At 39.4% G+C, this 24,940-nt stretch overlaps 1 protein-coding gene and 1 long non-coding RNA gene across 3 annotated transcripts; one reads left to right on the forward strand and one right to left on the reverse strand.

The window, feature by feature from the left end:
• Positions 1-92: 92 nt before the first annotated feature.
• LOC131975519 (zinc finger MIZ domain-containing protein 2-like) lies at positions 93-22,591 on the forward strand. Of its 2 annotated transcripts, none has more exons than XM_059338249.1 (21): positions 93-492; positions 6,109-6,200; positions 6,368-6,482; positions 6,681-6,889; positions 7,454-7,613; positions 8,717-8,959; positions 9,602-9,797; positions 10,777-10,895; positions 10,987-11,079; positions 13,553-13,736; positions 13,854-13,995; positions 14,481-14,559; positions 14,845-14,976; positions 15,087-15,192; positions 16,453-16,610; positions 17,212-17,279; positions 17,366-17,434; positions 18,028-18,302; positions 18,997-19,175; positions 19,674-19,850; positions 20,584-22,591. In XM_059338249.1, the coding sequence occupies exons 2-21, from the start codon at positions 6,151-6,153 to the stop codon at positions 20,689-20,691; spliced, it is 2,862 nt and encodes a 953-aa protein (XP_059194232.1). In that variant the 5' UTR covers positions 93-492; positions 6,109-6,150; the 3' UTR covers positions 20,692-22,591. The 2 variants fall into 2 exon arrangements, with proteins under 2 accessions (XP_059194232.1, XP_059194231.1); XM_059338248.1 differs by lacking the exon at positions 93-492 and adding an exon at positions 932-1,057.
• LOC131975522 (uncharacterized) lies at positions 22,296-24,935 on the reverse strand. The gene is made up of 2 exons (XR_009394734.1): positions 24,813-24,935; positions 22,296-22,793 (listed from the first exon to the last, which is right to left on the reverse strand). It is a non-coding gene; the product is annotated as an uncharacterized LOC131975522 (long non-coding RNA).
• Positions 24,936-24,940: the final 5 nt, after the last annotated feature.

The raw sequence follows: 24,940 nt of genomic DNA on the forward strand, positions 1-24,940 counted from the left end.
TCTCTCTCTCTCTCTCTCTCTCTCTCTCTCTCTCTCTCTCTCTCTCTCTCTCTCTCTACCCCCTGCTGTTTGATTTCTCCACCGGCAGATATGCAGAGGAGGAAACAGTGAAGCTAACGTCAGACCCCGCTCCTCCGCTCCCCGCAGTGTTTAGTGTTGACTAGTATTTATTCTATTTATTCTCGGGTCCTGGTCCTGGTCCTGGAGCTAAGGGGGATGGTGTCTCCTCCTGAAGCCGGATAATCAGACTCAGAGTCCGGCGGCAGCTGGACCGATCACAGCCGGGATCACTGGGTCGCAGCTCGGCCTCTGTGGAGGATTTTATCGGGGTGTTTGTTGATATTCCTGGGGCGTGTTTGAGGAGGTTCGCCCCGGCCCGGAGGTGGACTGTGCCGGCTTTGGGTGCGCTCGGTCCTGGATGCCCCGGAGGCCCGGAGGAGCTGAGACCGCGGAGCCCCGGAGCAGGGCTCGGACACCGGGGGAGTAGAGGAGGTAAGGTCGGTGTGTGGAGCAACACTCCCGCTCACCGCTACCGAGTGTTGAATATTTTATATCATATATTTAAACCAGCGGTTATTTAACTAAAACACACAGCGGCTGCTTTATGTGTAAGCCAACATTAATGTTTTGTGTTGGAGGAAGAAGCTAGCTGCTAACTGTTAGCCTCCTAGCATTCCATTGTCACAGCCGTTGGTGCTGGCGAGGCTAACAGGCTAGCTTTGTAACGGCTGTGAAACCATCATATATTCTCACTAAACGCGGTGAATTTTAACACATCATGTGACTGTTGTATTCTCGGTTCGTGTCCACGTTAATAACTGAGTTTTCTGGGTTGTTTTGAGGCTCTTTTTGGTCGCGGTGGGTTGTCTCGTTAGCCGCTAACATGCTAATAGTGCTAGCTGTCTGTTAGCATTAGCTTCTAGCTGGTTGCAACACTACCAGGAATCTCAAAATGTCTCCTCGGACTCTTTCTCTCGGTCATTTTGTCTGCGGGCTCGCGGCGCCGGGCTCCCCGCGACGAGAGGACGAGACGACCCGGGACAACACGTCCCCAGAGGTCTCGTTTATCCATTTTATTTCTTTTAAAAGATATTAGCCATAACATTATATCAGGCGCGTGCATGTGCGGCGTGCCCGCGGCTCGGGGTGGGAGGGGTGAAGGCCACACAGACACCAGATCAGTCTAAACACCAAACACAGTCCGACCGGCTCTTACCAGATAATAACTCACTCATAATTATTATTATTATAGACTCATTTAATATACACCACTGTTTGAAAATGATAAGTCAGCTGTTAGAGTGAAGTTTTTTTTCAATAATTAGGATTTAACAGATATAAAAACAGTAACATTCACACACTGAATGTAATATTTTTCAATAAGGTTATTTATCTACTTAAACTATATCTGAAATAGTTCTGTCCCTAAAAGAAGAATAACTAAAGGTGTAATATGTAGTGTTCTCAGGATACTGAGATATTGTTGTTTTAGTTTTATAACGATATTAGAGATTAATAAGTACATCCTTTTCCACAGCAATTCATTTTTAAATCTAGAGAATATTAAACATTGGAATTGAAATGTGGAAAATAACTCTTAAAATACCCTAGATTAATTAAAAAAAAATAAACAATAAACTACAGCCAACTCTCAGGCTCTGTTAACAAACATTGCAATGAGATAATCATTATGAATCATATTGTTTATTATTAAAAAATAACATATAAACAGCTGGAATGGCTGCTTGGGAAATATTGTTTTTTTTGGCAGTTTGTGCTGCCCGTCAAACATTTGCAGCTTTACTTTAAACACAAGAAACACTTTTATATATATCAATTTTATATATCAAACGATAAGTTGATATAGTAGTAGTAGTAGTAGTAGTATAATTATTGTGACAGGTCTATACACCACTGTTCAAAAGTGATGAATCAGCTGTTAGAGTGAAATTTTTCTTCAAGAATTAGTATTTAACAGAGATATAAACAGTAAAGTTCACACACGAAATGTAATATTTATCCATTCATTCATTAATTTATTCATTTATTATCGTTAACCGCTTATCCACACTTGGGTCGCAGGGATATTTATTCATTTGATTATTTAATGTCCATTTTAATCTTATATATGAATAATTATCTTGACTGACATTTTCCTTACTTTGTTTGATTTAATTATTTTTTCTGTAATGAAATATTTTTACAACATGTTGTTTAAGTCCTGAGAATTGAATTCCTTTAAGTAAATTTGCTGGATGCATAATCATTTTAAAAATACAGTAAAACATGTATCAATTAATACAATTATAAATCATTATATAAATGTGAATAAATTAATAAATTCACAAATATGTGGATAATTATACATTTAATGTCTATTTTAATCTTGTATATGAGTATCTTCACAGACGACTTCATTACTTTATTTGATTTTTTAAAAATTAAAACGTATGAATTTTACTTTTAGTAAATTTGTTGAATGCATAATTTAAAAAAATACATTAAAATATGTATAAATTAATACAATTATAAATCATGATATAAATGTAAAGAAATATCCACATGATTACTTGTCTACTTTAAATCTGAAATAGTTCTGAAAAGAAGAATAACTAAAGGTGTAATGTTTAGTGTTTTCAGAATACTGAGATTTTTAACGTCAACACAATATCTTGAAAAATATTGATATTTAATGAAACTTTTTAGGGAAATATTAAGGCCATATATTTAAAATCTGTAGTTAAAAGATCAATATGAAGAGGTGATAACATAACTTTGTCAATTTCTTTTTTTTTTAAACTTGTAGCATAGAACAGCAGAAAAACTAATAACCAATAAAAATTATTAAAACTTTCACATTAATTTGTTTGAGATCTGCTTCTGGTGATATTTATGTTTTTTAAGTGTTAAAGTGTCAGTCTGAATTAAATTATTATCATCAGATCCACAGATACAAACCTTATTCTGGAGGAACACTTCCTGTAAGTTTGTGGTAATTTCACATGAGTGCCACAAGAGAATAAAGTGAAATCACAAAGCTATAAAAACTAAATCTAACCCTTCACAAATCAAATTACATAATAAAGTGAAGCTTCAATAATACCATAAAAGTTGCTTCATCTCTTTAATTGATGTGTTGACTAACTGTTGCAGCTCTTAAATAAAGTCATTTCTACTGGAAACTTTCAGTAATTCTAACTGACAGAAAAGCAAACTTTAGACAAAAACTTGTAAAAGCTAAATATAATATATAACAGACAATAAAAATCAACATATTGTGTATTGTTTATGTCTTATAAGAGTGTAATTGGTATTAAAACTTAAGTAATATGTATAACAGATAATAAAAAATAAACATATTGTGTATTTTTTATCTCTGATAAGAGTGTAATTGGTATTGAAAACTAAATAATATATGAAATAAACATCTAAAGTGACTGCCAGAGGTTTAAATGTTTCTGTGTCGTGGTGAACGTCGAACCAAAGTCCATCCACAAATCTGGTAATTAAATGTGACCTTTATCAGCAGTGACACGCCCAGTAAAAGTCACCCAGACGTGTTTAGATGTTGTCATGTTCAGAGCGTCTCCGGGGACGGTTCAGAAAGTTCAGAAAGAGTTAATCAGCTGCAGATCATTAATACTCTGTTTGTTAGAGGACGAAGCATCACTCTCGATTGTTTTCATGTTTGAAACAATAGAAAGTTTTTGTGTTCAGTAGAACCAACAGAGTGGTGAGTAATGAAACCAAAATGTTTTTATTCACTTTACTAATTTAAACATCTCAACAATAAGAAGTCCTATACATGTCAGTGATAATGAATCAAACCCCAATAATTTTCTGAGCTCTTTTTCCATTTTAGATTGTTGATTTTGTGTTTGAATTCTTGTTTTTCTTTATGAAAAATCTGTTTTTTCCCCCGTTTCTACACTGACTACAATACCCATGAGCCTCAGAAGAATTCAAAATATTTCCTTGTTAAATTTTGAAAGAAAAAAAAGTTTCAGTTTGACACAGTCTTCCCAAACTGATAAATTATTTAAAAATTAATTAATTTAAGGTGTAAATTGTGAAAAATCAGTAAATACTTTGAGTATTTCAATAAAAGTAGAAAAACTGCAGTATTCAGAGATATTTACTGTGATGTTTTTATTTATTATTTTATGAATATATTCAACTAAACAGTGGCCATATTACATGTCGTCAGGATTTATTAATCAAACACCATTTACTCCCTGTTGATCTTCTGGTTTTAAGGTTTTATTCTCTCTCTTGTGACTACATTACCCATGAGCCTCTGCTGCGGGGAATGTTAAAAGAAGGAAGAAAGAATTCAAAATATTTCCTCGTTAAACCACGCTGACTGAAATATTCCCAAACTGATAAATAATTTAAAAATAAATTAATTTAAGCTGCAGATTATAAAAACCAGTGATTAATTTCCTGGAGGAGGAAGAGTTCAGATCCTTCAGTATTCAGAGATATCCACTTTGACGTTTGATCAAACATAGTTTCAGCTGTGACTCATGCTTCATTCAGAGGAAATCCAAAATATCAGCCTGATGATGCGTTTAATGACACAGAAACTCCAGGAAAGTTGAATCATCCTGAAGCTGAGTGAGTCAGCAGGCTGCTGCCAATTCAGTTCAAAAGTTTGAATAAACTTTAAATCATTGTTCTTTCATCCAGCTCTCACAGTTTCTATATGTTATTAATATACAGTTTAGAACAGATTTAAGTTTTGTTTACTTTGTGGAAAATGAAAATACCGTTCAAATTTCAGTCGATACCAACAAAATATAACTTTAAATTTAAAAATTAATCAGCATTAAATCATGTTTTCTGCAGTTTGTTACACATTCTTCCAGATTTTAAACATCAAACTGTGAAACATGTTAAAACATATTCAATTTGCATTAATTAGGTTAACATTGAAATATTGTTATGATTATAGAGACTATGTGTGATGTGTTAAATTACCATTTTATTATAAAAAGAACCTGGCAGCAGGTTTGAAGTCCTTCTTTAAAAGATAAAATGAAGTAAAATAAGCGTTTATTGTAGAAAACTTTGAATTTGAACTTTTACGACAGTCCTTGAATGGCTCATCAAAAGTTCTCGGATCTCTTTATTCTACATGTGTTATTTAAATAAAGCGTTTGCACTAACCAGATCCTGTTAAAAACATTCAATTATGCTCCTCAGGGACACATGATTGATTCTGGACACGTGACAAATATTCACTGAAAATCTGTTTACACAGAGCAGAGAGGAGAGGACAGGAGAGGCTGTTTACACAGAGCAGAGAGGCTGGGAACATGACAATACTGTAATATGTAGAATATGTGGAGAAAATTGTTTTTACATCATTCAAGACAATTTTGGGCACTTGGAAAAGTGTTTCTATATAAATAACATTTTATTTCTATTTAAAAAAAATAATTTACTACTTGGTAACAAAGTGAAGCGTATCAGTCGTGTTTTATAAGCCGTCAGCGATGTCCAAGTGATGATTAACTGGTTGATGAGTCTGAAAAATGAAAGTCAAGTCAGCAAAGTCAGATAAACTGCCAGCTGAAGTGCTCCAATGTTTTTTATTTTAACATGTTTTATTTAATTGAATTGTTTTAACTATAATATCAATATGTGTGTGTATACGTTTGATGTTTTATTGTTTTATGTCCCAAAATGCAGATGTTTTTTGTTCGTGTTTGTAACGTGTCATTTCAGAAGTGTGTGTGTGTGTGTGTGTGTGTGTTTGATAATTAGTTAGTTGTTAAAATAAGTACTTTTATTTAGTACTGTTATTGAAAAAAATAGATGGTAATCATGAATGGGAACTTAATATTCCAGACTGATAAGAGATATTTTTTACTGTATTCTATTTTCTAATCATGCATTAAAGATTAAAAAGCTTTTATATGCATTTTCTTACAATTCCACCATTTTTCAATGGAGTTTGGCAGAAATCAGAAAGAGCAATAAGACACTCAGGGTTTGTTTCTGCTTTTTCGTCCCTCACAAATATTTTCTGTGGAGGGCAGTGAGGCATGATGGGAAATGTAGTTGAGTGAGATATTAACCCTTTGTCTGTCTGTCTCTCTCCAGGAGTTCGTCTGTCTGTCTGTCGAGCCACCGGCCCCTCCCACCATGAACCCCCTGAACCAGATGAAGGCCGGACTCTCCAATAACCCTCACAGGTACACACACACACAGAGACACACACACACACACACACACACTCAGAGACACACACACACACACACACAGACACTTGATACTTATTACAGCATTGCTGTCTTATTAAAATGCTATTGTGTGTGTGTGTGTGTGTGTGTCTGTGTGTGTGTGTGTGTTGTGTGTGCAGTGAGGGCTCATACCCCTATGACCCCTCCAGCTGGCAGCAGCAGACCAATCAGCCGACAGGATCTCTCTCCGTGGTGACCACCGTCTGGGGAGTGACCAACCCCTCCGCCAGCCAGGTATGACATCCCCAACTTACAGCAGCAAAGTAATAACAAGAAATAGTAAACAAGCAGTATAATCTAAAAATATAGGAAAGGTATCAACAATTAACAAGTAACTCACTGTAACTCAATGTGTGTGTGTGTGTGTGTATGCGTGTGTGTGTGTGTGTGTGTGTGTGTCTGTGTGTGTGTGTGTATGTCTGTCTGTATCAGGGTATGGGAGGAGGTGTGATGGGCCCCGGGTCCAACCCTGGCGGTGGGCCCATGATGCAGGGCCCTGGGGGTCCGGGTATGGCGGGCGGTCCTGGAGGCTACATGGGTCAGCAGGGCTACGGAGAGCCCAGCAAAGGCTACATGAACCAGGGCATGTACGGCCGCAACACCGGGGGCTACGCCGGGGGGCCGGGGGGCTACAGCGGCAGGTATGCTCTACTTCATACGTTTATTATATAACCTTAGTCTCCCAATAATTATCTGAAAATGTTTGACATATCTGATTAAGTGACGTTTTTGTCTACAGAGTTCACAAAAATCTGGAACCCAACATTATCATAGAAAATATATTTATATATTAATATTAAATGTTTCTACCTGTGTTATCAGGAGCTTCTGTTGGTTATTAAAGACCGATTGTAATTGTTTGAATTCTTGTCTGTGATGGATACAGCAGGTTTAATGTAAAAAAAAAAAAAATGAAAACAAAACAATGATTTGGAAATAATTTTTCAAATTACAAATAATTATATGTATGTGTGTATGTGTATATATATATATATGTATGTGTATGTGTGTGTATATATATATATATATATATATATATATATATATATATATACATATATATATATACAGGTGCATCTCAATAAATTAGAATATCATAGAAAAGTTAATTTATGTCCACACATGATGATCAAAGTTTCCAGAACCTGGAAAGTTTTGATTTCTGAACCTTTAACAGAGCATGACCTCTGACCTCTCCCCGTCAGCTACCCGTCGAACCCCGGTGGCTCCAGAGGTTCTGCTGACTTCACTCAGGCCGCCGCTGCCGCCGCCGTTGCTGCTGCTGCTGCCACGGCAACCGCCACCGCCACGGCAACCGTCGCCGCCATTCAGGAGAAACAGAACCAGGAGATGAACTACAGCCAGGTGAGCTGCTGCTGCTCGTCTGTCTCACTGCTGACATCTGTGAACTTATTGGCCCTCATTTATGAAACTAGTGCAGGTCTGAGCGTATATTTGGTCTCATGACAGGGTTCACGTGTGATTCATCAAACGTTCATATCTGTCCAATCACAGCGAGACAATGATCAGCTGTTGATAAATGTGGTGGTTGAAAACAAGCGTCATTTAAATGTCACGCCCTAATAAATATAAATATATATATATATATATATATATATATCCAAAAAGAGGATTTTTTTCCCTTTTCATTTTTTAAACTCCCCTTTATTAGCAAAATGCACCGTGACAAATGACAACAGGAACAAAACAGACATATTACAGAAATGCGCATCGATGGAGGTTCATGAAATAAAAGTACTTATATAGTTATAAACTCAAACAGGTTCGGTGAATATTTTACATTCGGAGCACAGACTTAAAAGTTTTCACAGCTTTTTGGTTGAAGGAGGTAAATGTTTTAAAGTAAATTTTAATTCCAAAATAGGAGGAATTTCTCAGAGGCAGAAAGTGAAACGCTGACGTCCAACAGCTGCAACAGAACAAAAGGAAGGAAATCAGTGGTGCTGTCAGCAGAGTAGCAGTGGACCATTCAACTATTTCATTTATACATTGTGATATATCAAGCCTGATAGCCTGTATAATACCCAAATATTGTTGTTGTGATGGAGAGATATTATTCAATTTTTTGCATTAAGTAAGAATTATGTCCCACTTAGAGGAGCGTAATTGGAAATGTTTCTAGGAAGAAGAACATTTAATAGCCTCGGCTAGTGTTCTGGTTAAAGAATATCACGGTCGCAGGGTATTTATTCTAAATGATGTATTAATGATAAATGATGTGGCCTAAACATGCTTTGCTTTGCCTCCAGGCATCGATACAATAGTCTAAGATCAATTCTCCGACTCAGACATGTGGACTTCACGCTGACTCAAACCTGCGTACACGAGCTGAGAGCAGACTGAGATCTGATCCGCCGCTCACGTCCAGACTGATAAATGAGCCTTGTAGAAATGATCTTACTTGACCTTTGGTAAATGAGGTCCACTGTCTTCTCTTTGTGTGTCAGATGGGCGGCCCCGCCTACAACAACCAGTTCATGACCCACTCTGGGCCCCGTGGCCCCCCCGGCATGGCCCCCGGAGGAATGGGCCCTGGGCCTGGACCCACCAGGGGCCCGCCCTCCATGGGCTCCATGTACGGACCTGGAGGAGGCCCCCAGAGGGTCCCTCAGCACCCAAACTACGGCCCCGGGCCCCAGCAGGGACACCTTAGGCCCCCACAGGGCCTCAAACGGCCCTACAACTCTGAGGTCAGTCTCTCTGCAACATATAGAATTTATATGGATTTATATGAATCTATATAATCTATGTGAATCTTTATAATCTGTAAATCCTGCAGCTCTGTGGAACAACTCCAACATGTCTTGGTATAGAAAAAACACACAAGAAGGAGGAAGTTTTATTTCTTTGAAGATTCATTTTACAAAAGTTTTGACAAATGGAATCTATATGAACAACTTTTTACCCACAAATGTCACCAGTATTGTTAAAAAAATAAAAAATGATTGAGAACATTTTAATTAAATACTATTTTCAGCAAATATTTGGTTGTTTTTCCTGAAGGTTTTCCTAAGGGTTTTTTTTAATAGCTTTTTTTTTTAATTAACTGTGCTGTCCTCTTTATCATATTCTGTTTAATTATACATGAAGCAAAATAAATATGAAAACATTTTTTTTTTTTTAAACCTTAGATTTTTTTAAAAAGAAACTAAATCCCTCCAGTCAGTTTTAATCTGATGAGATTTATTTGGTGTTAGATATGAGAATTAATTTGTTTTACATCTGGTTTAATCATAATTTGTCCCTCTGATTTATAATAATCACAAATGAATAATTAAAATCATGTGAATTATTGTGCAGAATAAAAACTCGTCCTGTCTGTCTGTCCTCAGTCTTTCCCGGGAATGTCTCAGCAGTACGGCGTTCCCGTCGGTCCCAGTGTCAACGTCATGTCTGGTCCTGGTGGTGCCGGAGGTCCCATCCCGGGTTCAGGGGGAGGCGGGCACGGGGGACACGGGGGTCACGGGGGACACGGAGGTCACGGCGGCCCCGGCCCGTACTCCAACCCCAACATGCAGTACCACCCAGGTGAGACACGCTGCTGCAGTGTAAGAATGATACGATTTGATTTGATTCTAAGGTTGATATTTGTTGTAGATATTTTATAATGTGTCACTCACAAGTTTTATATTTTATTTATCTTCTGATTCGCCATGTAGTTAAATATCTGTTTTATTGTGGGTCTAAACAAGAAAAAGACCACAAACATTTTTCTACATTTATAATATTGTAAAGAAAAATCGTTCTAGAAGCTTTTTTTTCTTTCATGATCTGTTATTTCCCCCATTCAGATTTATTATTATCCTACTAAAGTAACAAAACAACATGAGACATTCTGTCTGTCAGCAAGAAACACTTTTACATCGTTTGTCATTTTTTATTAGAACCTCGGATATGTCAATAATTGACAACAACATTTATTTTAAAATAATAATTCAACAAAATAAAATAATTAATATTAAATTATTTTAATTAATAATAAAAAATGTAATTAATAATAAAATTAGAATGAAAAAATAAATAACATAAATAGAAATAGAAATAATTGAAGCAAAAAACAAACACACATGCAAATTAAATAAATTAAATGTATGCAGACTAAATAGTTTTTATTTTTCTAACTTTTATAAAGTATTAAAATGATGTATTGCGATCACAGTTATTATGATTTTATTTTAATTTTTGTTTCTTTATTTCCATTTTTTAATCTCTTCATTATTATGAAGTTTTCTCTATGTATAGAGGTGTTTTAGGAGCATTATATACTATGTAGACATACGTAGAATATGTAGAATTACAAATAAAACAAAAAACAATAAATAAATGTAAAATATAACAATGTAAAATAGCAAATAAAATGAATAAATAACATTAAGTCTGTAAATGTTTTTGCTCTGATGTTAGCTTAGCACAAACACTGGCTAGAAGGATGGAAAAGATGTTAGCGCAGCTCCGTCACAGTCCAGGTTCAGGTGTTTAAGGGACTTTTCTGCCCATTTACCTGCAGGTCCCGGAGGTCCAGGCCCGGCCCCCCAGCGCTCAGGCTCCTCCCCCTCCTATCAGACCCACAAGATGCCCCTCCCACAGTACTCCCCCTCCGGACCCCCCAACCCACAGTACTACAAGGTGTGTGTGTGTGTGTGTGTGTGTGCGTGTGCGTGTGCGTGTGCGTTGTATCCAGTTCAACATGTGTGTTAATGTTGTTGTTATTGTGCAGCAGGAGCAGTTCAATGGTCAGGGTGGAGGTTTGAACGCTCTGACAACAGGAGGAGCCGGAGGAGTTTACAACTCCTTCAACCAGCCGTCAGGGGTAAGATAGAGAGAGGGTGTGTGTGTGTGTCTCTGTCCCTGTGTGTGTGTGTGTGTGTCTCTGTCTGTGTGTGTGTCTCTGTGTGTGTGTGTGTGTGTGTGTGTGTGTGTGTGTCTCTCTGTCCCTGTGTGTTTGTTTGTCTCTGTCCCTGTGTGTGTGTGTGTGTGTGTGTGTGTGTGTGTGTGTGTGTCTCTCTGTCCCCGTGTGTGTGTTTGTCTCTGTCCCTGTGTGTGTGTGTGTGTGTGTGTTTCTGTCCTTGTGTGTGTCTCAGTGTGTGTGTGTCTCAGTGTGTGTGTGTGTGTGTGTGTGTGTGTGTCTCTCTGTCCCTGTGTGTTTGTTTGTCTCTGTCCCTGTGTGTGTGTGTGTGTGTGTGTGTGTGTCTCTCTGTCCCCGTGTGTGTGTTTGTCTCTGTCCCTGTGTGTGTGTGTGTGTGTGTGTGTGTGTGTGTGTGTTTCTGTATGTCCCTGTGTGTGTGTGCGTGTGTGTGTGTGTTTCTGTATGTCCCTGTGTGTGTCCCTGTGTGTGTCCCTGTGTGTGTCCCTTTGTGTGTGTTTCCTCTAAAGGTAATCTGCAGAGAAACAGCTCACACATTTGTTTTTGTAATTTATTCTGTGGATCTCTCAGCACAATAACATCTAAAATAACATATACTTGGTGAAAAGATGAATAATCAGTAACCAGTTAGTGCAGTATATTAATATTAGAATTACCACAGTTGAAAGGTGCTGAAAATGTACCTTGAAAGTGCTTAAAAAATTGTTTGATATTTTCAAGTGCTTGAACTGTAAGAATCCAAATCTTTTAAACAGCAATCAAATTTTTAAACTTTATTGTTTTAATTTTCACATAATTTAGATTGTTTTAGCACAAAAACATCAAACTGAATGTGATGAAAAAGTGAAATGAACAGCACACTGTGCGTACAGTCTGTGCTGGATATAAATATGTGATTTACTGCAGCTGTGAGCTGCTGGAAAAGCATGAAAATGCCCCTTGAATGTGCTTGAAAAGTGCTTGAATCTGACCTGGGGAGAATGAGTTTTAAACCATACATAAATAAGTTATAATAAGCATTCTGTAGCATTAACTTCTGCCCACATATTAGTTCATGAGTCATTTTCTTGTTAGATTTGATACGAGATGATTCGTCTGATACAGTAAATAATCATCAGATTATTCACACATATTTGTGGTGTCTCTGAGCTGAATCACCACCAACTGTTAAATCTTTAACTCGACTCGTCCTCTCAGTGTGAAATCTGAAGCTCTGAAGTCGTTCCTCCTGCTTCTTTTTAAATCAGCCACATGATGTTTATACAGAAACTCTTTCTGACAGCCGGACTTCTTTTCCTGCTTGGTAAAAAACTACAGAAATGTTTCATTTACAACCCTGATTCTTAAGTAGTTGAAACATAAATAAAACAGAATATAGTCATTTGCTCGTTCTCTGACATAAATTAAATTGAAAACTTAACTTTCTTTTTTGTAAATCTAAATTCTGAAGTTGGCCATTCTGTTTTACAGACACACAGACACAGACACACACACACACACAGACAGACACACACACACACACACACAGAGACACAGACACACACAGTGACAGAGACACACACACACACACACACACACACACACACAGACAGACGGTGTGGACAGCGTTGAAGCAGAGAGAAAGAAAGAATCCGTGTACTTGAAGCTAAGTTTTCTGACAGCCGTAGTTGAACAGTTACAGAAAGTTGAGTGGCATAAATGGAATCAGTTCCAGCCTCATGCCACAACGTTGGTGTGGGAACATTTTCGATTCAAGCCAGATGAAGGCGGAGAGCCCGCTAACATCAGCCAGCTGGTATGTCAAATCTGTATGAAGATAGTCGCAACAATAAGTGTCAACACAACAAACCTCAAAGTCCTTAAACACAACCATCCCATCCACTGTCTTCATCTGGGAATAGAAACACGGCAGGACCGCGGGACATGGAGGGCCCTCCACTAACCCACAACTGGCAATTAAGAATATCTTTGCCAAAAAATGCAAATGAAACGCGACAGCAGAAAATGGTGCACGCTCACAGATAGCGTTGTAGGCTTTATAGTGAAAGAGATGCAGCCACTCAACACTGTGGAGAAACCAGCGTTTAGAGAAATGCTTCAGACTTTTGATAGACAGGACGAATTGACTGAAAAAACTTTCAACGTTCAATATTGTTGAGAATTAAAAGTTTATTGCTCTTAAAAAGGATGTACTTGAATTGTTATGCTCTAATATCATTATATCAGCAGCATAAAAAAACAACATCAACAATACTGTCAGCAGAGGAAAAAAATATTGAGCTTAAAAAAAAACTTTCTTTAAAATCTCTGATTTAAAAATGTGTCAGATCAAATAAAGGTCAATAATATATGGAGCTTAAGATGTTATGCACGAAAGAAACTCAACTTTCTCTCTCTCTCTCTCTCTCCCCCCTCTCAGCCGGGTCGAGGGTTGCCAGGTTACCCGTCGTCCCCGGTGCCAGGTAACCCGACCCCCCCCATCACGCCGAGCAGCTCCATGGCTCCGCCCTATATGTCGCCGGGCAACAGTGACGTGAAGCCGCCGCCCTTCCTGCCGGACATCAAACCCAACATGGCGAACCTGCCGCCGCCACCGCCCACGGGTACAACAACAGAGTGTCAAAATAAAAGCCTTGCTCTGCTCTGAATCTTCATTTATCTTGATCAGATTAAATATTAATTAGGTGTCTGAGACGTGTGTGTGTGACTTGTGTTGACAGGTAACCCTAGTGACGACCTGCGGCTGACCTTCCCGGTGCGGGATGGCGTGGTCCTAGAGCCCTTTAGATTAGAGCACAACCTGGCCGTCAGTAACCACGTCTTCCAGCTGAGAGACTCCGTCTACAAAACCCTCATCATGAGGTACAGACACACACACACACACACACACACACACACACACACACACACTCACACTGAAGCAGGTGGAAGAAGTTTTCAGATCCTTTTTGAAGTCGAAGTAGTAATAAAGTGTATAAATACTGTTTAAAGTTAAATTCCCAAATTCAAAAAAACTGTAAGGTTAATTCAGCTGGAATCACAACACATGAGCTCCCACTAACTCTGTGTGGATGCTGTGAACATTAGATATTAGGGGCCGAATGATACATGAGTGAAAATATCGATACAATCATCTTCAGGATATCTTCAGCCTTTATTTTGAAATTCCCTTTTCCTCTCTATGGAAGACAGGCTGATATCAGCAAAACAGCCATTATTGTCCAAAAAAACCTTTTTGGACTGAACTTGTAATTTACGTATATTTGTATCCGGCATGGGTAAATGCAATGGAAAGAACCACATTAATATTAATACAAGCTGTATAATATCCTCTCTCTCTGTGTCAGGCCGGACCTGGAGCTCCAGTTTAAGTGTTACCACCACGAGGACCGACAGATGAACACCAACTGGCCCGCCTCCGTCCAGGTCAGACCTCCATCCTCCTCTTCCTTCTCCTCCTCCTTTTCTCCTCCTCCTCCTTATTCATCTTCAAAACTTATATCCCACCTTAAGTACTTGACACAAATTAATGCTTTCTTTAAAAAGTCTTATTTCTGCTCTGAGATGTTCTGTTAATATTTACCTTTTCATCTCCTCTTCTTTCTCTTCCTCCTCATCATTCTCCTGCTCTTCCTCTTTCTCCTCCCCCTCTTCCTCTTTTTCCTCCTTCTCCTCTTTCCTCCTCCACCTCCTGTTTCTCCTCCTCCTCAGGTCAGTGTGAATGCGACTCCTCTCACCATTGAGCGAGGCGACAACAAAACTTCCCACAAGCCTTTGTACCTGAAGCAGGTGTGTCAGCCGGGCAGGAACACCATCCAGATCACCGTCACCGCCTGCTGCTGCGTAAGACCTAACACACATTTTATTTTATTTTATCCTCATGATAACGTGTTTTAATCTAACCTGTATGTCTCTGTCTGTCCCTCTCTCTGTCTGTCTCTGTGTCTCTGCAGTCTCACCTGTTTGTCCTGCAGCTGGTGCACCGTCCGTCGGTTCGCTCGGTGCTTCAGGGTCTGATGAAGAAGAGGCTGCTGCCTGCAGAGCACTGTGTCACCAAGAGTAAGATCACACAGTTTAAAAAAAGTTGCTCTCATGTCCTTTTTTAGGAAAAAATGTCTAATATGCCAAAAAATGAGATATTAGTATTATTTTCCACTTCAATCTTTTAATCTTTTTACCCATTTAGAACGGATGCAACTATTGTGTGTTTTGGGTGATGTCTTTGTTTTTAAGACTGAACTATTGAAATGCAACGTGAGTCGCTGAAATACACTGTCATATAGTTGTTGCTATATGACAGTTTGTTATTGAAAATATGGCTGTCACTTTTTTCTTGCTGTGCCACACAGTAGCCACTTTCATAGTGTGATCCCGCTATATTGCCAGAAAGATCTGTGCCGGTTTTTCACCTTAGGGCATAGAGATCCTGGGAAGGCAAAGTGATATTCTGTCCTTTCATAGTGCAGTCTGGCGTCTGGAACCAAGTGGAGGAGACGATAGTGACATGAGACAGAGCAGCAGCAGTGCTAACCGGCTAACAGTTAGCTCTGTAGCAGTACAGTGTGTATGTGCTGCACCAGCATGTGTTCAGTTAGCAACCTCCGTTTGTTTACAACAATCACCTCTGTGCCTGTTAGCGATGCCGGTTTGTTTACGAGCAGCGGCAGACGCTGTGGACAGTTAGTGACGGCGGCCGCAGCTGGTGTGCATCTGCTGATTGGATGACTGTCGGAATAAGGTGGAGGTGTGTGTTAGACGTCAAATATTCCAATTCGCCCCGATGTCCCGTTCATAGTGGTCCCGCTTCCAACAGTTCCACCAATGTTGCTCCTCTGTGACTCTGGAGGAACACTGGTGGATCATTTGAGCAGCATCCTGCTGCTAGAGCGTTCATAGTGGGGGAGAGACGTTACAGAGCTGCAAAGGTCCCGGCATTAAACGGGCTAAAGCTGAACAGTTCTCAGAGTGAATCACGTCACGGTTAGACGTCACAGCTAAACTGAATGATGTCAGGCCAGACGTCACGGCCAGAAGTGGATACGTCACATTTAGAGTGGGTGATGTCACGTTTAGAGTGGATAAATTGAAAGGGGCTAAAGTTGTACAGTTCTCAATTTAAAAAAATGTTAATGAACTTCAGGACAAAGGTTTAAGCCGGGGGTTTGTCTCTATCTGCTGCAGAGGAATACATATTTAGGAAACTGAACATCTGTGCAGATTTTCAGAAAACCCTCAATTTCTGGGAGGGCTGAGGGTTTAAAGGTGGACTGAGTTCTTTATTGCTGGTAATAACTGACATTAACTGTCTGTTCCCCTCAGTAAAGAGGAACTTCAGCAGCGGTTCGATCCCCGGGACTCCCGGGCTGAACGGCGAGGACGGTGTGGAGCAGACCGCCATCAGAGTCTCGCTCAAGTGTCCCATAACGTTCCGCCGCATCCAGCTGCCCGCCAGAGGACATGACTGCAGACACATACAGGTCAGAGGGCTTGACCAATCGGAGCGAGCCATGCTGTGATGTCACAAATAGGCAAAACCATGCAAGCCTGTCATTGTCTTCACATCAAGCATTTACTCCTCCCTCTCCTCCTGCTCCTCCTCCTCCTCCTCTCTCTCCTCCTGTTCCTACTCCTCTTCCTCCTCCTCCTCCTCCTCCCTTTCCTCCTGCTCGTCCTCCTCCTCCTCTCTCTCCTCCTGTTCCTACTCCTCTTCCTCCTACTCCTCCTCCTCCCTTTCCTCCTGCTTGTCCTCCTCCTCCTCTCTCTCCTCCTCCGCCTCCCCCTGCTCCTCCTCCTCTCCTCCCTCTCCTGCTCCTCCTCCTACCCTGCTCCCTCCCAACAAACTTGTCTTTGTCGTCTCGGGTTTAGTTTGATTGTTTAGATATAGCATTTAATAAGTTAATTCCAACACATTAGCACAAGTTTTACACTTTTATTTCATGTTATTTTGTGGCAATTTGATGCAAGACACCTACATTTCAGTTATAAAAATGTTACACATACATAAATAATGAAGATATATTTAAAATGTTAGATATCTCATAAACACACTGATGGATCCTTGTGTGTGTGTGTGTGCAGTGTTTTGATCTGGAGTCATACCTGCAGCTGAACTGTGAGAGAGGAACGTGGAGATGCCCCGTGTGCAAGTATGAGTCTGTCACAGCCAATATTTATGTACATCTGTATAATCATGTTTTTATTGTCCTAATAACCTCTGATTGTGTCTGTGTAGTAAAACAGCTCTGTTGGAGGGTCTGGAGGTGGATCAGTACATGCTGGGAATCCTCATCTACGTTCAGAAGTAAGAACCCTCATTCTGATGTTTTTGCAGTTCATAATTCAAACATGTTTGTTGGTTAGCTGCCGTCTCACACCAGATTAAATAATTCCTAATTCCTGTTTTTTCAACAATAAAAGATTATGATCAAAATGAACATGAACAGCTGGTAAAACAAACTATGATTTTCAGTTGCATGTACAGGAAGAGTTTAGATGTGATGGTGAACTCTGAGTGCCTTATTTATTTTGTTAAGATACCTGGAAACCGCTTGAATTGTATTTTTGTCAAACTGTTCTGAAGCTTTCAGAGACAATAAATAAATAAAAAAGGTGGTATATATTTTTTGATTATGAATCGTTAAAACATTCTCTGTCCTCCCCCTCCTGCTCCTCCTCCTCCTCTCTCTCCCCCCCTCCTCTCTCTCCTCCTGCTTTTCCTCCTGCCTCTCCTCTTCTTCCTCTTGCTCCTCCTCTCTCCTCCCCTCTCCTCCTCCTCTTCCCTCTCCTCCTCTTCCTCCTGCTCCTCTCTCTCTACCTCCTCCACCTCCTCTTCCTACTCTACCTCCTCCTCCTCCTCTCTGTCCTTCCCCTCCTCCTCCTCCTGCTCCTCCTCAGCTCTGAGTATGAGGAGATCACCATAGACCCGGTGTGCAGCTGGAAGCCAGTCCCGGTGAAGCCTGACATCCATGTGAAGGAGGAGTCTGATGGTCCGGTGCTGAAGCGCTGCCGGACACTCAGCCCAAGTCACATGGTCCTGCCCAGTGTCATGGAGATGATCGCATCACTAGGCCCCGCCCCCTCCTCGGGCGCATCCTCCTCCCCGATGCCCTACCCCCCCCTACCTACAGGGGGCAGCAATAACAGCAGCACGCCGGACTACCCCGGGCCAGGTACACCTGTTCACTAGAGAAGATGACAGAAATATGAGCTGTTGAGTAGATGACGTCGCGGCTAGTGCGGATGAAGTCGTGGATGACGTCGCTGCTAGTGGCGTCTAGTTAAAAAGACATTACAGCAAAGAACAACAACAAATCCTGCCATTAACCTCCATGACAGTATTGATTTTTGTCTGTTTTCTGTATACATTATGTTCAGGAGATTAAACTTTAATGTTAACTGCGTTATTAATTAATTATGTCAGAGGAGTTTCTGTGCTGCTGAAGGTTTGAACTGAAATCAATCAGATTAAAGACTTCACCGATCAATCAGATCATCAGAGAGAGAAGGGAGGAACTGTCACTGAAGGAAATGATCAGCTGTATTGATGTCTGATCAGATCAAAAAAATTACCTTTTTACGTTTTTTTTGTTTTTGACTGAAAAACTTTTTTTCAGGTAGTTATTTCTAATTATAATTGTTTTCACAAAAAATCACAAATTTATAATGAAAAAAATCACAAATATACAATGAAAAAAAACACAAATTTATAATGAAAAAAATCACAAATTTAAGAGGAAAAAACACATTTATGGCAAAAAATAAATTTACGAAAAAAGTCTCAAATGTACAACGGAAAATATAACAAAATTACAAGAAAAACTTGTGCTGTGTTGATCTGTGATCAGCTGTATTGGTGTGTTGTAGCTCCGTCCTACCCCAGCAATCAGTCTGCAGCCTTCTCAGACTTCAGCGGTCCTGGGACTCCGGGGGTCGGGGGGGACTTCTCCTCCCCCGGTCCGCCCCCCCTCTCCTACCAGTCTGAGCTGTCCAGCGCCCTCCTCACCCCCGACAAGCCTCCCCCCCCTCACCCGCTGACGGGACAGGTACGGCCTTCTTCATCTTCATCATCATCATCCAGTTTCATCACTAAAGATCTGTTCACTAAACTTCTCCTCTCTTTCCTTCCTCTCCTCCTCTCCTGCCCTCCTCCTCATTTCCTTCCTTCTCTTCTCTCCTCTCCTCTCCTCTCCTCTCCTCTCCTCTCCTCTCCTCTCCTCTCCTCTCCTTTTTTCCTTCCTTCCTCCTCTCCTCTCCTTGTTTCCTTCCTTCTTTCTCTCCTCCTTGTTTCTCCTCTCCTGTCCTCTCCTCCTTGTTTCTCCTCTCCTGTCCTCTCCTCCTTGTTTCCTTCCTTCTTTCTCTCCTTTCTCCTCTCCTCCTCTCCTACTCCTGCTCCTCCTCTCTTCCTCTTTTTCTCTCCTCTATTACTCCTCTCCTTCTCCTCCTCCTCCTCTCTCTTCCCCTACTCCTGCTCCTCCTCTCTTCCTCTTTCCCTCTCCTCTATTACTCCTCTCCTCTCCTCCATCATCCTCTCCTCTCCTCAGATGTCGGTCTCGGCTCGTCTGGACTCCACTTCCCATGGTGCTCCTCTCTCGCAGCAGCAGTCGCAGGGTCTCCACGGCAACCAGATGATGCAGCGTAGCAACCAGAACGCCCGTCTCCAGGGCGACAGCTCCTTCGGCCTCGGTGGGACGGCAGACGTCCCAGAACCGTCTTTGGACGTGAGTCAATGGATCAATAACAAATCAATGTTTAGTGTTCGTAAAGTAATATTACAGTTAATCATAAAAAATTAATAATAATAATAAAATGGGGAAACATGAAGCAAAGGCTCAATGTTTGTCGCTTTACTATAAAAGAAATCACAAATTTACAAGAAAAATAACACAAATTTACAACGAAAAAATCACAAATTTACAACGAATAAAAACACAAATTCACGAAAAAAGTCACAAATGTACGACGAAAAAGAAATTGATGAGAAAATCACAAATTCACAAAAAAAAACAACAAATTTACAAGAAAAAAATCACAAATTTACAAGATTTTTTTTTTTTAAGTAATTTAATTTTTGATTTTTTTTTACATTTTCAATTAAAAAAGCAAAATTTTACATGAAAAAAATCACAAATTGACGAGAAAAAATCACAAATGTGTATCGATTTTTTTATTTTTTTTTACAAATTTACAAGAAAAAAATCACATTTACAAGAAAAGATCAATCACAATTTTACGCTTTGTGTTAGTTTGGATGCAGTCTGCAGCCTTTTAGATTAGTCTTGGCTGTCACAGCTGTTATAATGTTACCTGGAAAAAACAAGTTTTTTACCTGAGAAAAAACCTGTTCAGCTGCCAGAGTTTTCCTGAGTTTCGTGTGGAGATTCTCTCTGTAACTTTATTTGATGAGACGATTAATAATTAATAACCTGAATCTGTTTTTTTTTTCTCTCTCAGCTGCTTCCTGAGCTAACCAACCCTGACGAGCTGCTGTCGTACCTCGGACCCCCGGACCTCCCCAACAACAACAACGACGACCTGCTGTCGCTGTTTGAGAACAACTGAACACACACACGCACACACACAGAATCTAAACTGAACTTTACTGTAACATACGAACTGTTTGTGTGGTCGCCCGCCACCTGACCGCCGGTCTGCACAGGACGGAGCCCCGCCCACACAGGACGGAGCCCCGCCCACACAGGACAGAGGCTCGCCCATGAATGACGGAGCCCCGCCCACAATACTTTTAAATATAAACTCTTTGATGTGTGACCATGATGGTAACTTTATTTTATGTTTTTTTTTTTTTTTTTTATCCTGATATTTTGATGTTTCATCCTTCATTCCCTGTTGGAGCCAACGGCCTCACTGCCACCACATTGCTGCTGTAACGCACACACACACACACACACACACACACACACACACACACACACACACACACCCGTCACCGCTGAGCCAATCAGCCGCCAGCTCCTCTGGAGGCTCTGAGAGTCTAAATTTGATCTAAATCATTTTTTCTCCGTGTTTATGATCCGACAGCAGGTGGAAAATATTCTGCAGGATCATTTTATTGTTTTGATGCTGTTGCTGAAGTTTTTGTTTTTTTCACTTGTGAAAACGACTGAAAACATTTTTTTCAGGTAGTTATTTCTATATATACTTTTTTTCACAGCTGGGAACAAGAAAAAATCACAAATTTACAGCGGAAAAAAAAATTATAAATTGACAAGGAAAAAAATCACAAATTTTTGTAGAAAAAAAATCACAAATTTACAAGAAAAAAAATTTTGTAGAAAAAAATCACAAATTTAAGAGGAAACCAACACATTTATAAAAAAAAAATCACAAATGTATGATGAAAAATATCGCTGTTAACTGGTATCAAAAAAATATTAAAAAAACAATCACCTGCTAAATATTTTCTTCACCTGTTTTCACAAGTGACAAAAAATGTTTTAAAAATGGCAAAATGTAAAAAAAATATGTGAGATACATCACCTGACAAAACATTTTCTGCTGTTTTTACCATGTAAAAAATATATAGAAAAATTTATAAAAAATGATCCTACAAATTTATTTTCTGCCTGTTCTCAAAAGCAAAAAAAACTTTTAAAAATATAATAGTTTCAGGTAAAACACAAGTAAAAACAAATATTACCTGGCAGAAGAAAATCACAAACGGAACACTTTTCCCCTGTTTTTAACATGTGAAAATATATATACATTTTAGCTGTTAAAACCTTTTATTTCACTTGTTTTCACAATTGAGAAAATTATATATCTATAAATAAAAAAAGACATTTTTTTCCGCTTGTGAAAATGAGCAGGAAAAAAAGATACATTTTTTTCACTGATTTTTACAAGTGGAGGAAACTTCCGGGAAAAAAATACAAAAATTAATATTTTTCATAAGTTAAAGAAAAAAAGCAAAAATAAAAATTCCAGGTGAAACAAAAGTCGGGGAAAAATGATTTTAGCTGCACTTTTCAGGAGCTTGTTCTTCATAAACACGGAGAGAAACGACTGATGTAAATTAAATCTGGTTTTATTCTCACAGTCCTCTCAGAGCTTCTGTTTGTTTCTGAGAGATTCTGAGAGGTCAAAGTTCAGCGGTGACAGACGTTACAGAGCCGTGTGGTCTCAGAAAGATTCTGATCCAAATGAGTTTAAATGTATAAAGAGTAGAAGACGAGCTTTAAGTTTCTCTCAGCCACAGAGACTCCACAACGATTATTCACTCTTTGATAATAACAGCTGATCATAACACGTTTATAGAACAAGAACTCAAATCATCATTTCATCTGTTTTCAGTTTGATACAGAGCAATGTTAGATAATAAATCCATCTTTTAGTCTCTGAAATGTAAAAAGTTAAACTGTTGAAATGTTCTCTGTTCCACTGACAGTCCGACTCAAAGATTCAGTTTAATGTGAAATAAAACAGAAAATCTGACACTTTGGAGGAACTGGAGCTCAAGATTTGTGTTGTGTCTTCTCAATAACTCACGTCTTTGTCTTTATTCCCGATGATTCATCAGCAGCTCTGTGTGCAGGTTCCACCACAGGACTCCGATGAGAGATCCTCCTCTGAGCTGTTTGTTCTCCACATGAACTTTCTCTGTTGTCTGTCTGATGGTCCGTCTGGAGCAGCAGCAGGAACATCTGATGATGAAGGAAAGATCCAGATATGTTGAGACGGTTCACTCTGCAGCAACAGAGTGAAACGTGTCAACAGGACAAGCTTCACTAGATCAGCTGCTCTGATCTGAACAAGAAATCCAACAAGGATTCTTTAAAATGATCTCAGGAGAGTCACAGAAGCAAAGCTTTGTGTTTAAACTCTGAGGCAATCTGACGCTCCACAGACCAGTTTAACATTTGAGTTTCACGTGCGTCTGCCACGAGGAGGGAAGCCTGGAGACGTGTGAAGAGCAGAAAACGGCACTAAGGGACCACAGCGGGGTCAGTTTAACTCAGCAGATCTGTCCTTGTGTCCCCAAACGTCAGCAGTTATTGAGTTATTTTGACTTTTTCATAAACCTGACTGAGAAGCTTTGTTGCCTGAACGTCAGATCCAAAAACATTTTCCTCGTCTTGTGTCGTCAGTTTCAAACGTGACACGTTTACAGAATCCGTCAGCAGACCCTGAACCTTCAAACCAACAGACACCTGCTGCCTGAGCCTCAGCTTTTTACTGTAAATATTTGCTTCAATAACCAAATTTCACCAACAGTCCTCTTTAAATATATTTCTCTTTAGAAAACAAAAATCTGTTATTTTCCAGTTTCTGTGACTTTAACCAGTAACCAGTACATTTACCCAAGTACTGTATTTAAGTACATGTTCATTTTGAGGGAAATATTGTACTATTACTCCACTACATTCAGCTGACTTTCAAGAGACAAAGAGAGGGAGAGAGAAAGGAAAAACAAAACAAAAAGAACAGCTAACAAAGATCACATAACATACAGAACACAGCACATCTTGGATTACAACAATATTCTATGGTCAGTTAAGATGGATACTAATAACATCTAAAAGAAGCAAAAAATGAATTAATTCGACATATACAAACACTCATTTGCACTGTGAGGTTATAGCCAGTCTATGAGCTCACATTTTTAACATAATTCAATACTGGGTCCAATGTTTTATCAAACTTATCTCCTCTACCTTACAGATCGAAATTTAACATGAAAAACATGATCAATTTAAAGAATTTACACTTTTTAAAAATTAAACCTCATGAAAATATATCAAGTAGTTAAAATGAGCCCTCTCTTTACAAAATTAAAACGCTTACATAAAAAAAAAAAAAAATCTATAATACAATCTGAGTGGGTCCATTCTGCATAACGAGTACTTTTACATTTGATACTTTAAGTACATTTTGACACTTTTGTACTTTTACTTTAAGTTTAAATTTTGAATGCAGGACTTTTACTGTAGTGGAGTATTTCACAGTGTGTATTAGTACTTTTACTGCAGTAAAGGATCTGAATACTTCTCCCTCCGCTGCTTTGAACCGACACAAACTTTCCGTGATAACTTTGTTCTTTATGCGGAGAACCGGACGGACCGCGCCCTGACCGCGGGGTCGCGCATCCACATCTCCCCCCGTGACAGCTGCGGGCGGGCACGCCCCCGCGCTGCTCCGCTGCTCGGGGGTGTTGGTTTCAATTACCGGGACATCTGAGCGGGGCGGTGCTTAAGTAAAGCCAGACCTTTAATGCAGATATCATCGACTAGTAAGTGATGTCATTCCTATAATAGCAGCTCCAATTAAAAATAAAATTAATTTCTCATTATTATAAATGTTAATTATAAAAAGCAACCATTTTATTTGTGAATGTTAAAAAATATATTTTTTAAAATCCCCAAAATATCGTACAGCTTGAAATTTACAATAAATAATTTATTAATTTATTACTGAAATAAATTATTATCTATAACAGTAAGGATCAAGAAATAACAGTAATATTTTATGTATTTTATTTGCTTTCAAAAATGGCTTAATCTACTGGGGAAATTATTTAAATTGTCTAAGATTTATCTTATACAATTTCCAAACTGTTATAATTAATTACAGATATCTTTAATTCACATTTAACAGGTCAAAATGTCATATTCAGCACTAACTCCGCCCGTTGCTGTCCGCTCTGCTGTACGAATCAAACTCACCGTGGAATGTCTGTCCAGTCAAAACGGCCGCTCAGCTGTTCTGGCCGCTGATTCGCTAAAACGGCCGCCAAGCGAACACTCCGGCGCTCCCGATTGGCTGGCTGTAATTCCGCCCCGCCCACCGGCGT

This window comes from Centropristis striata, chromosome 7 (assembly GCF_030273125.1).
Source record: "Centropristis striata isolate RG_2023a ecotype Rhode Island chromosome 7, C.striata_1.0, whole genome shotgun sequence".
Lineage (NCBI taxonomy): Eukaryota > Metazoa > Chordata > Actinopteri > Perciformes > Serranidae > Centropristis > Centropristis striata.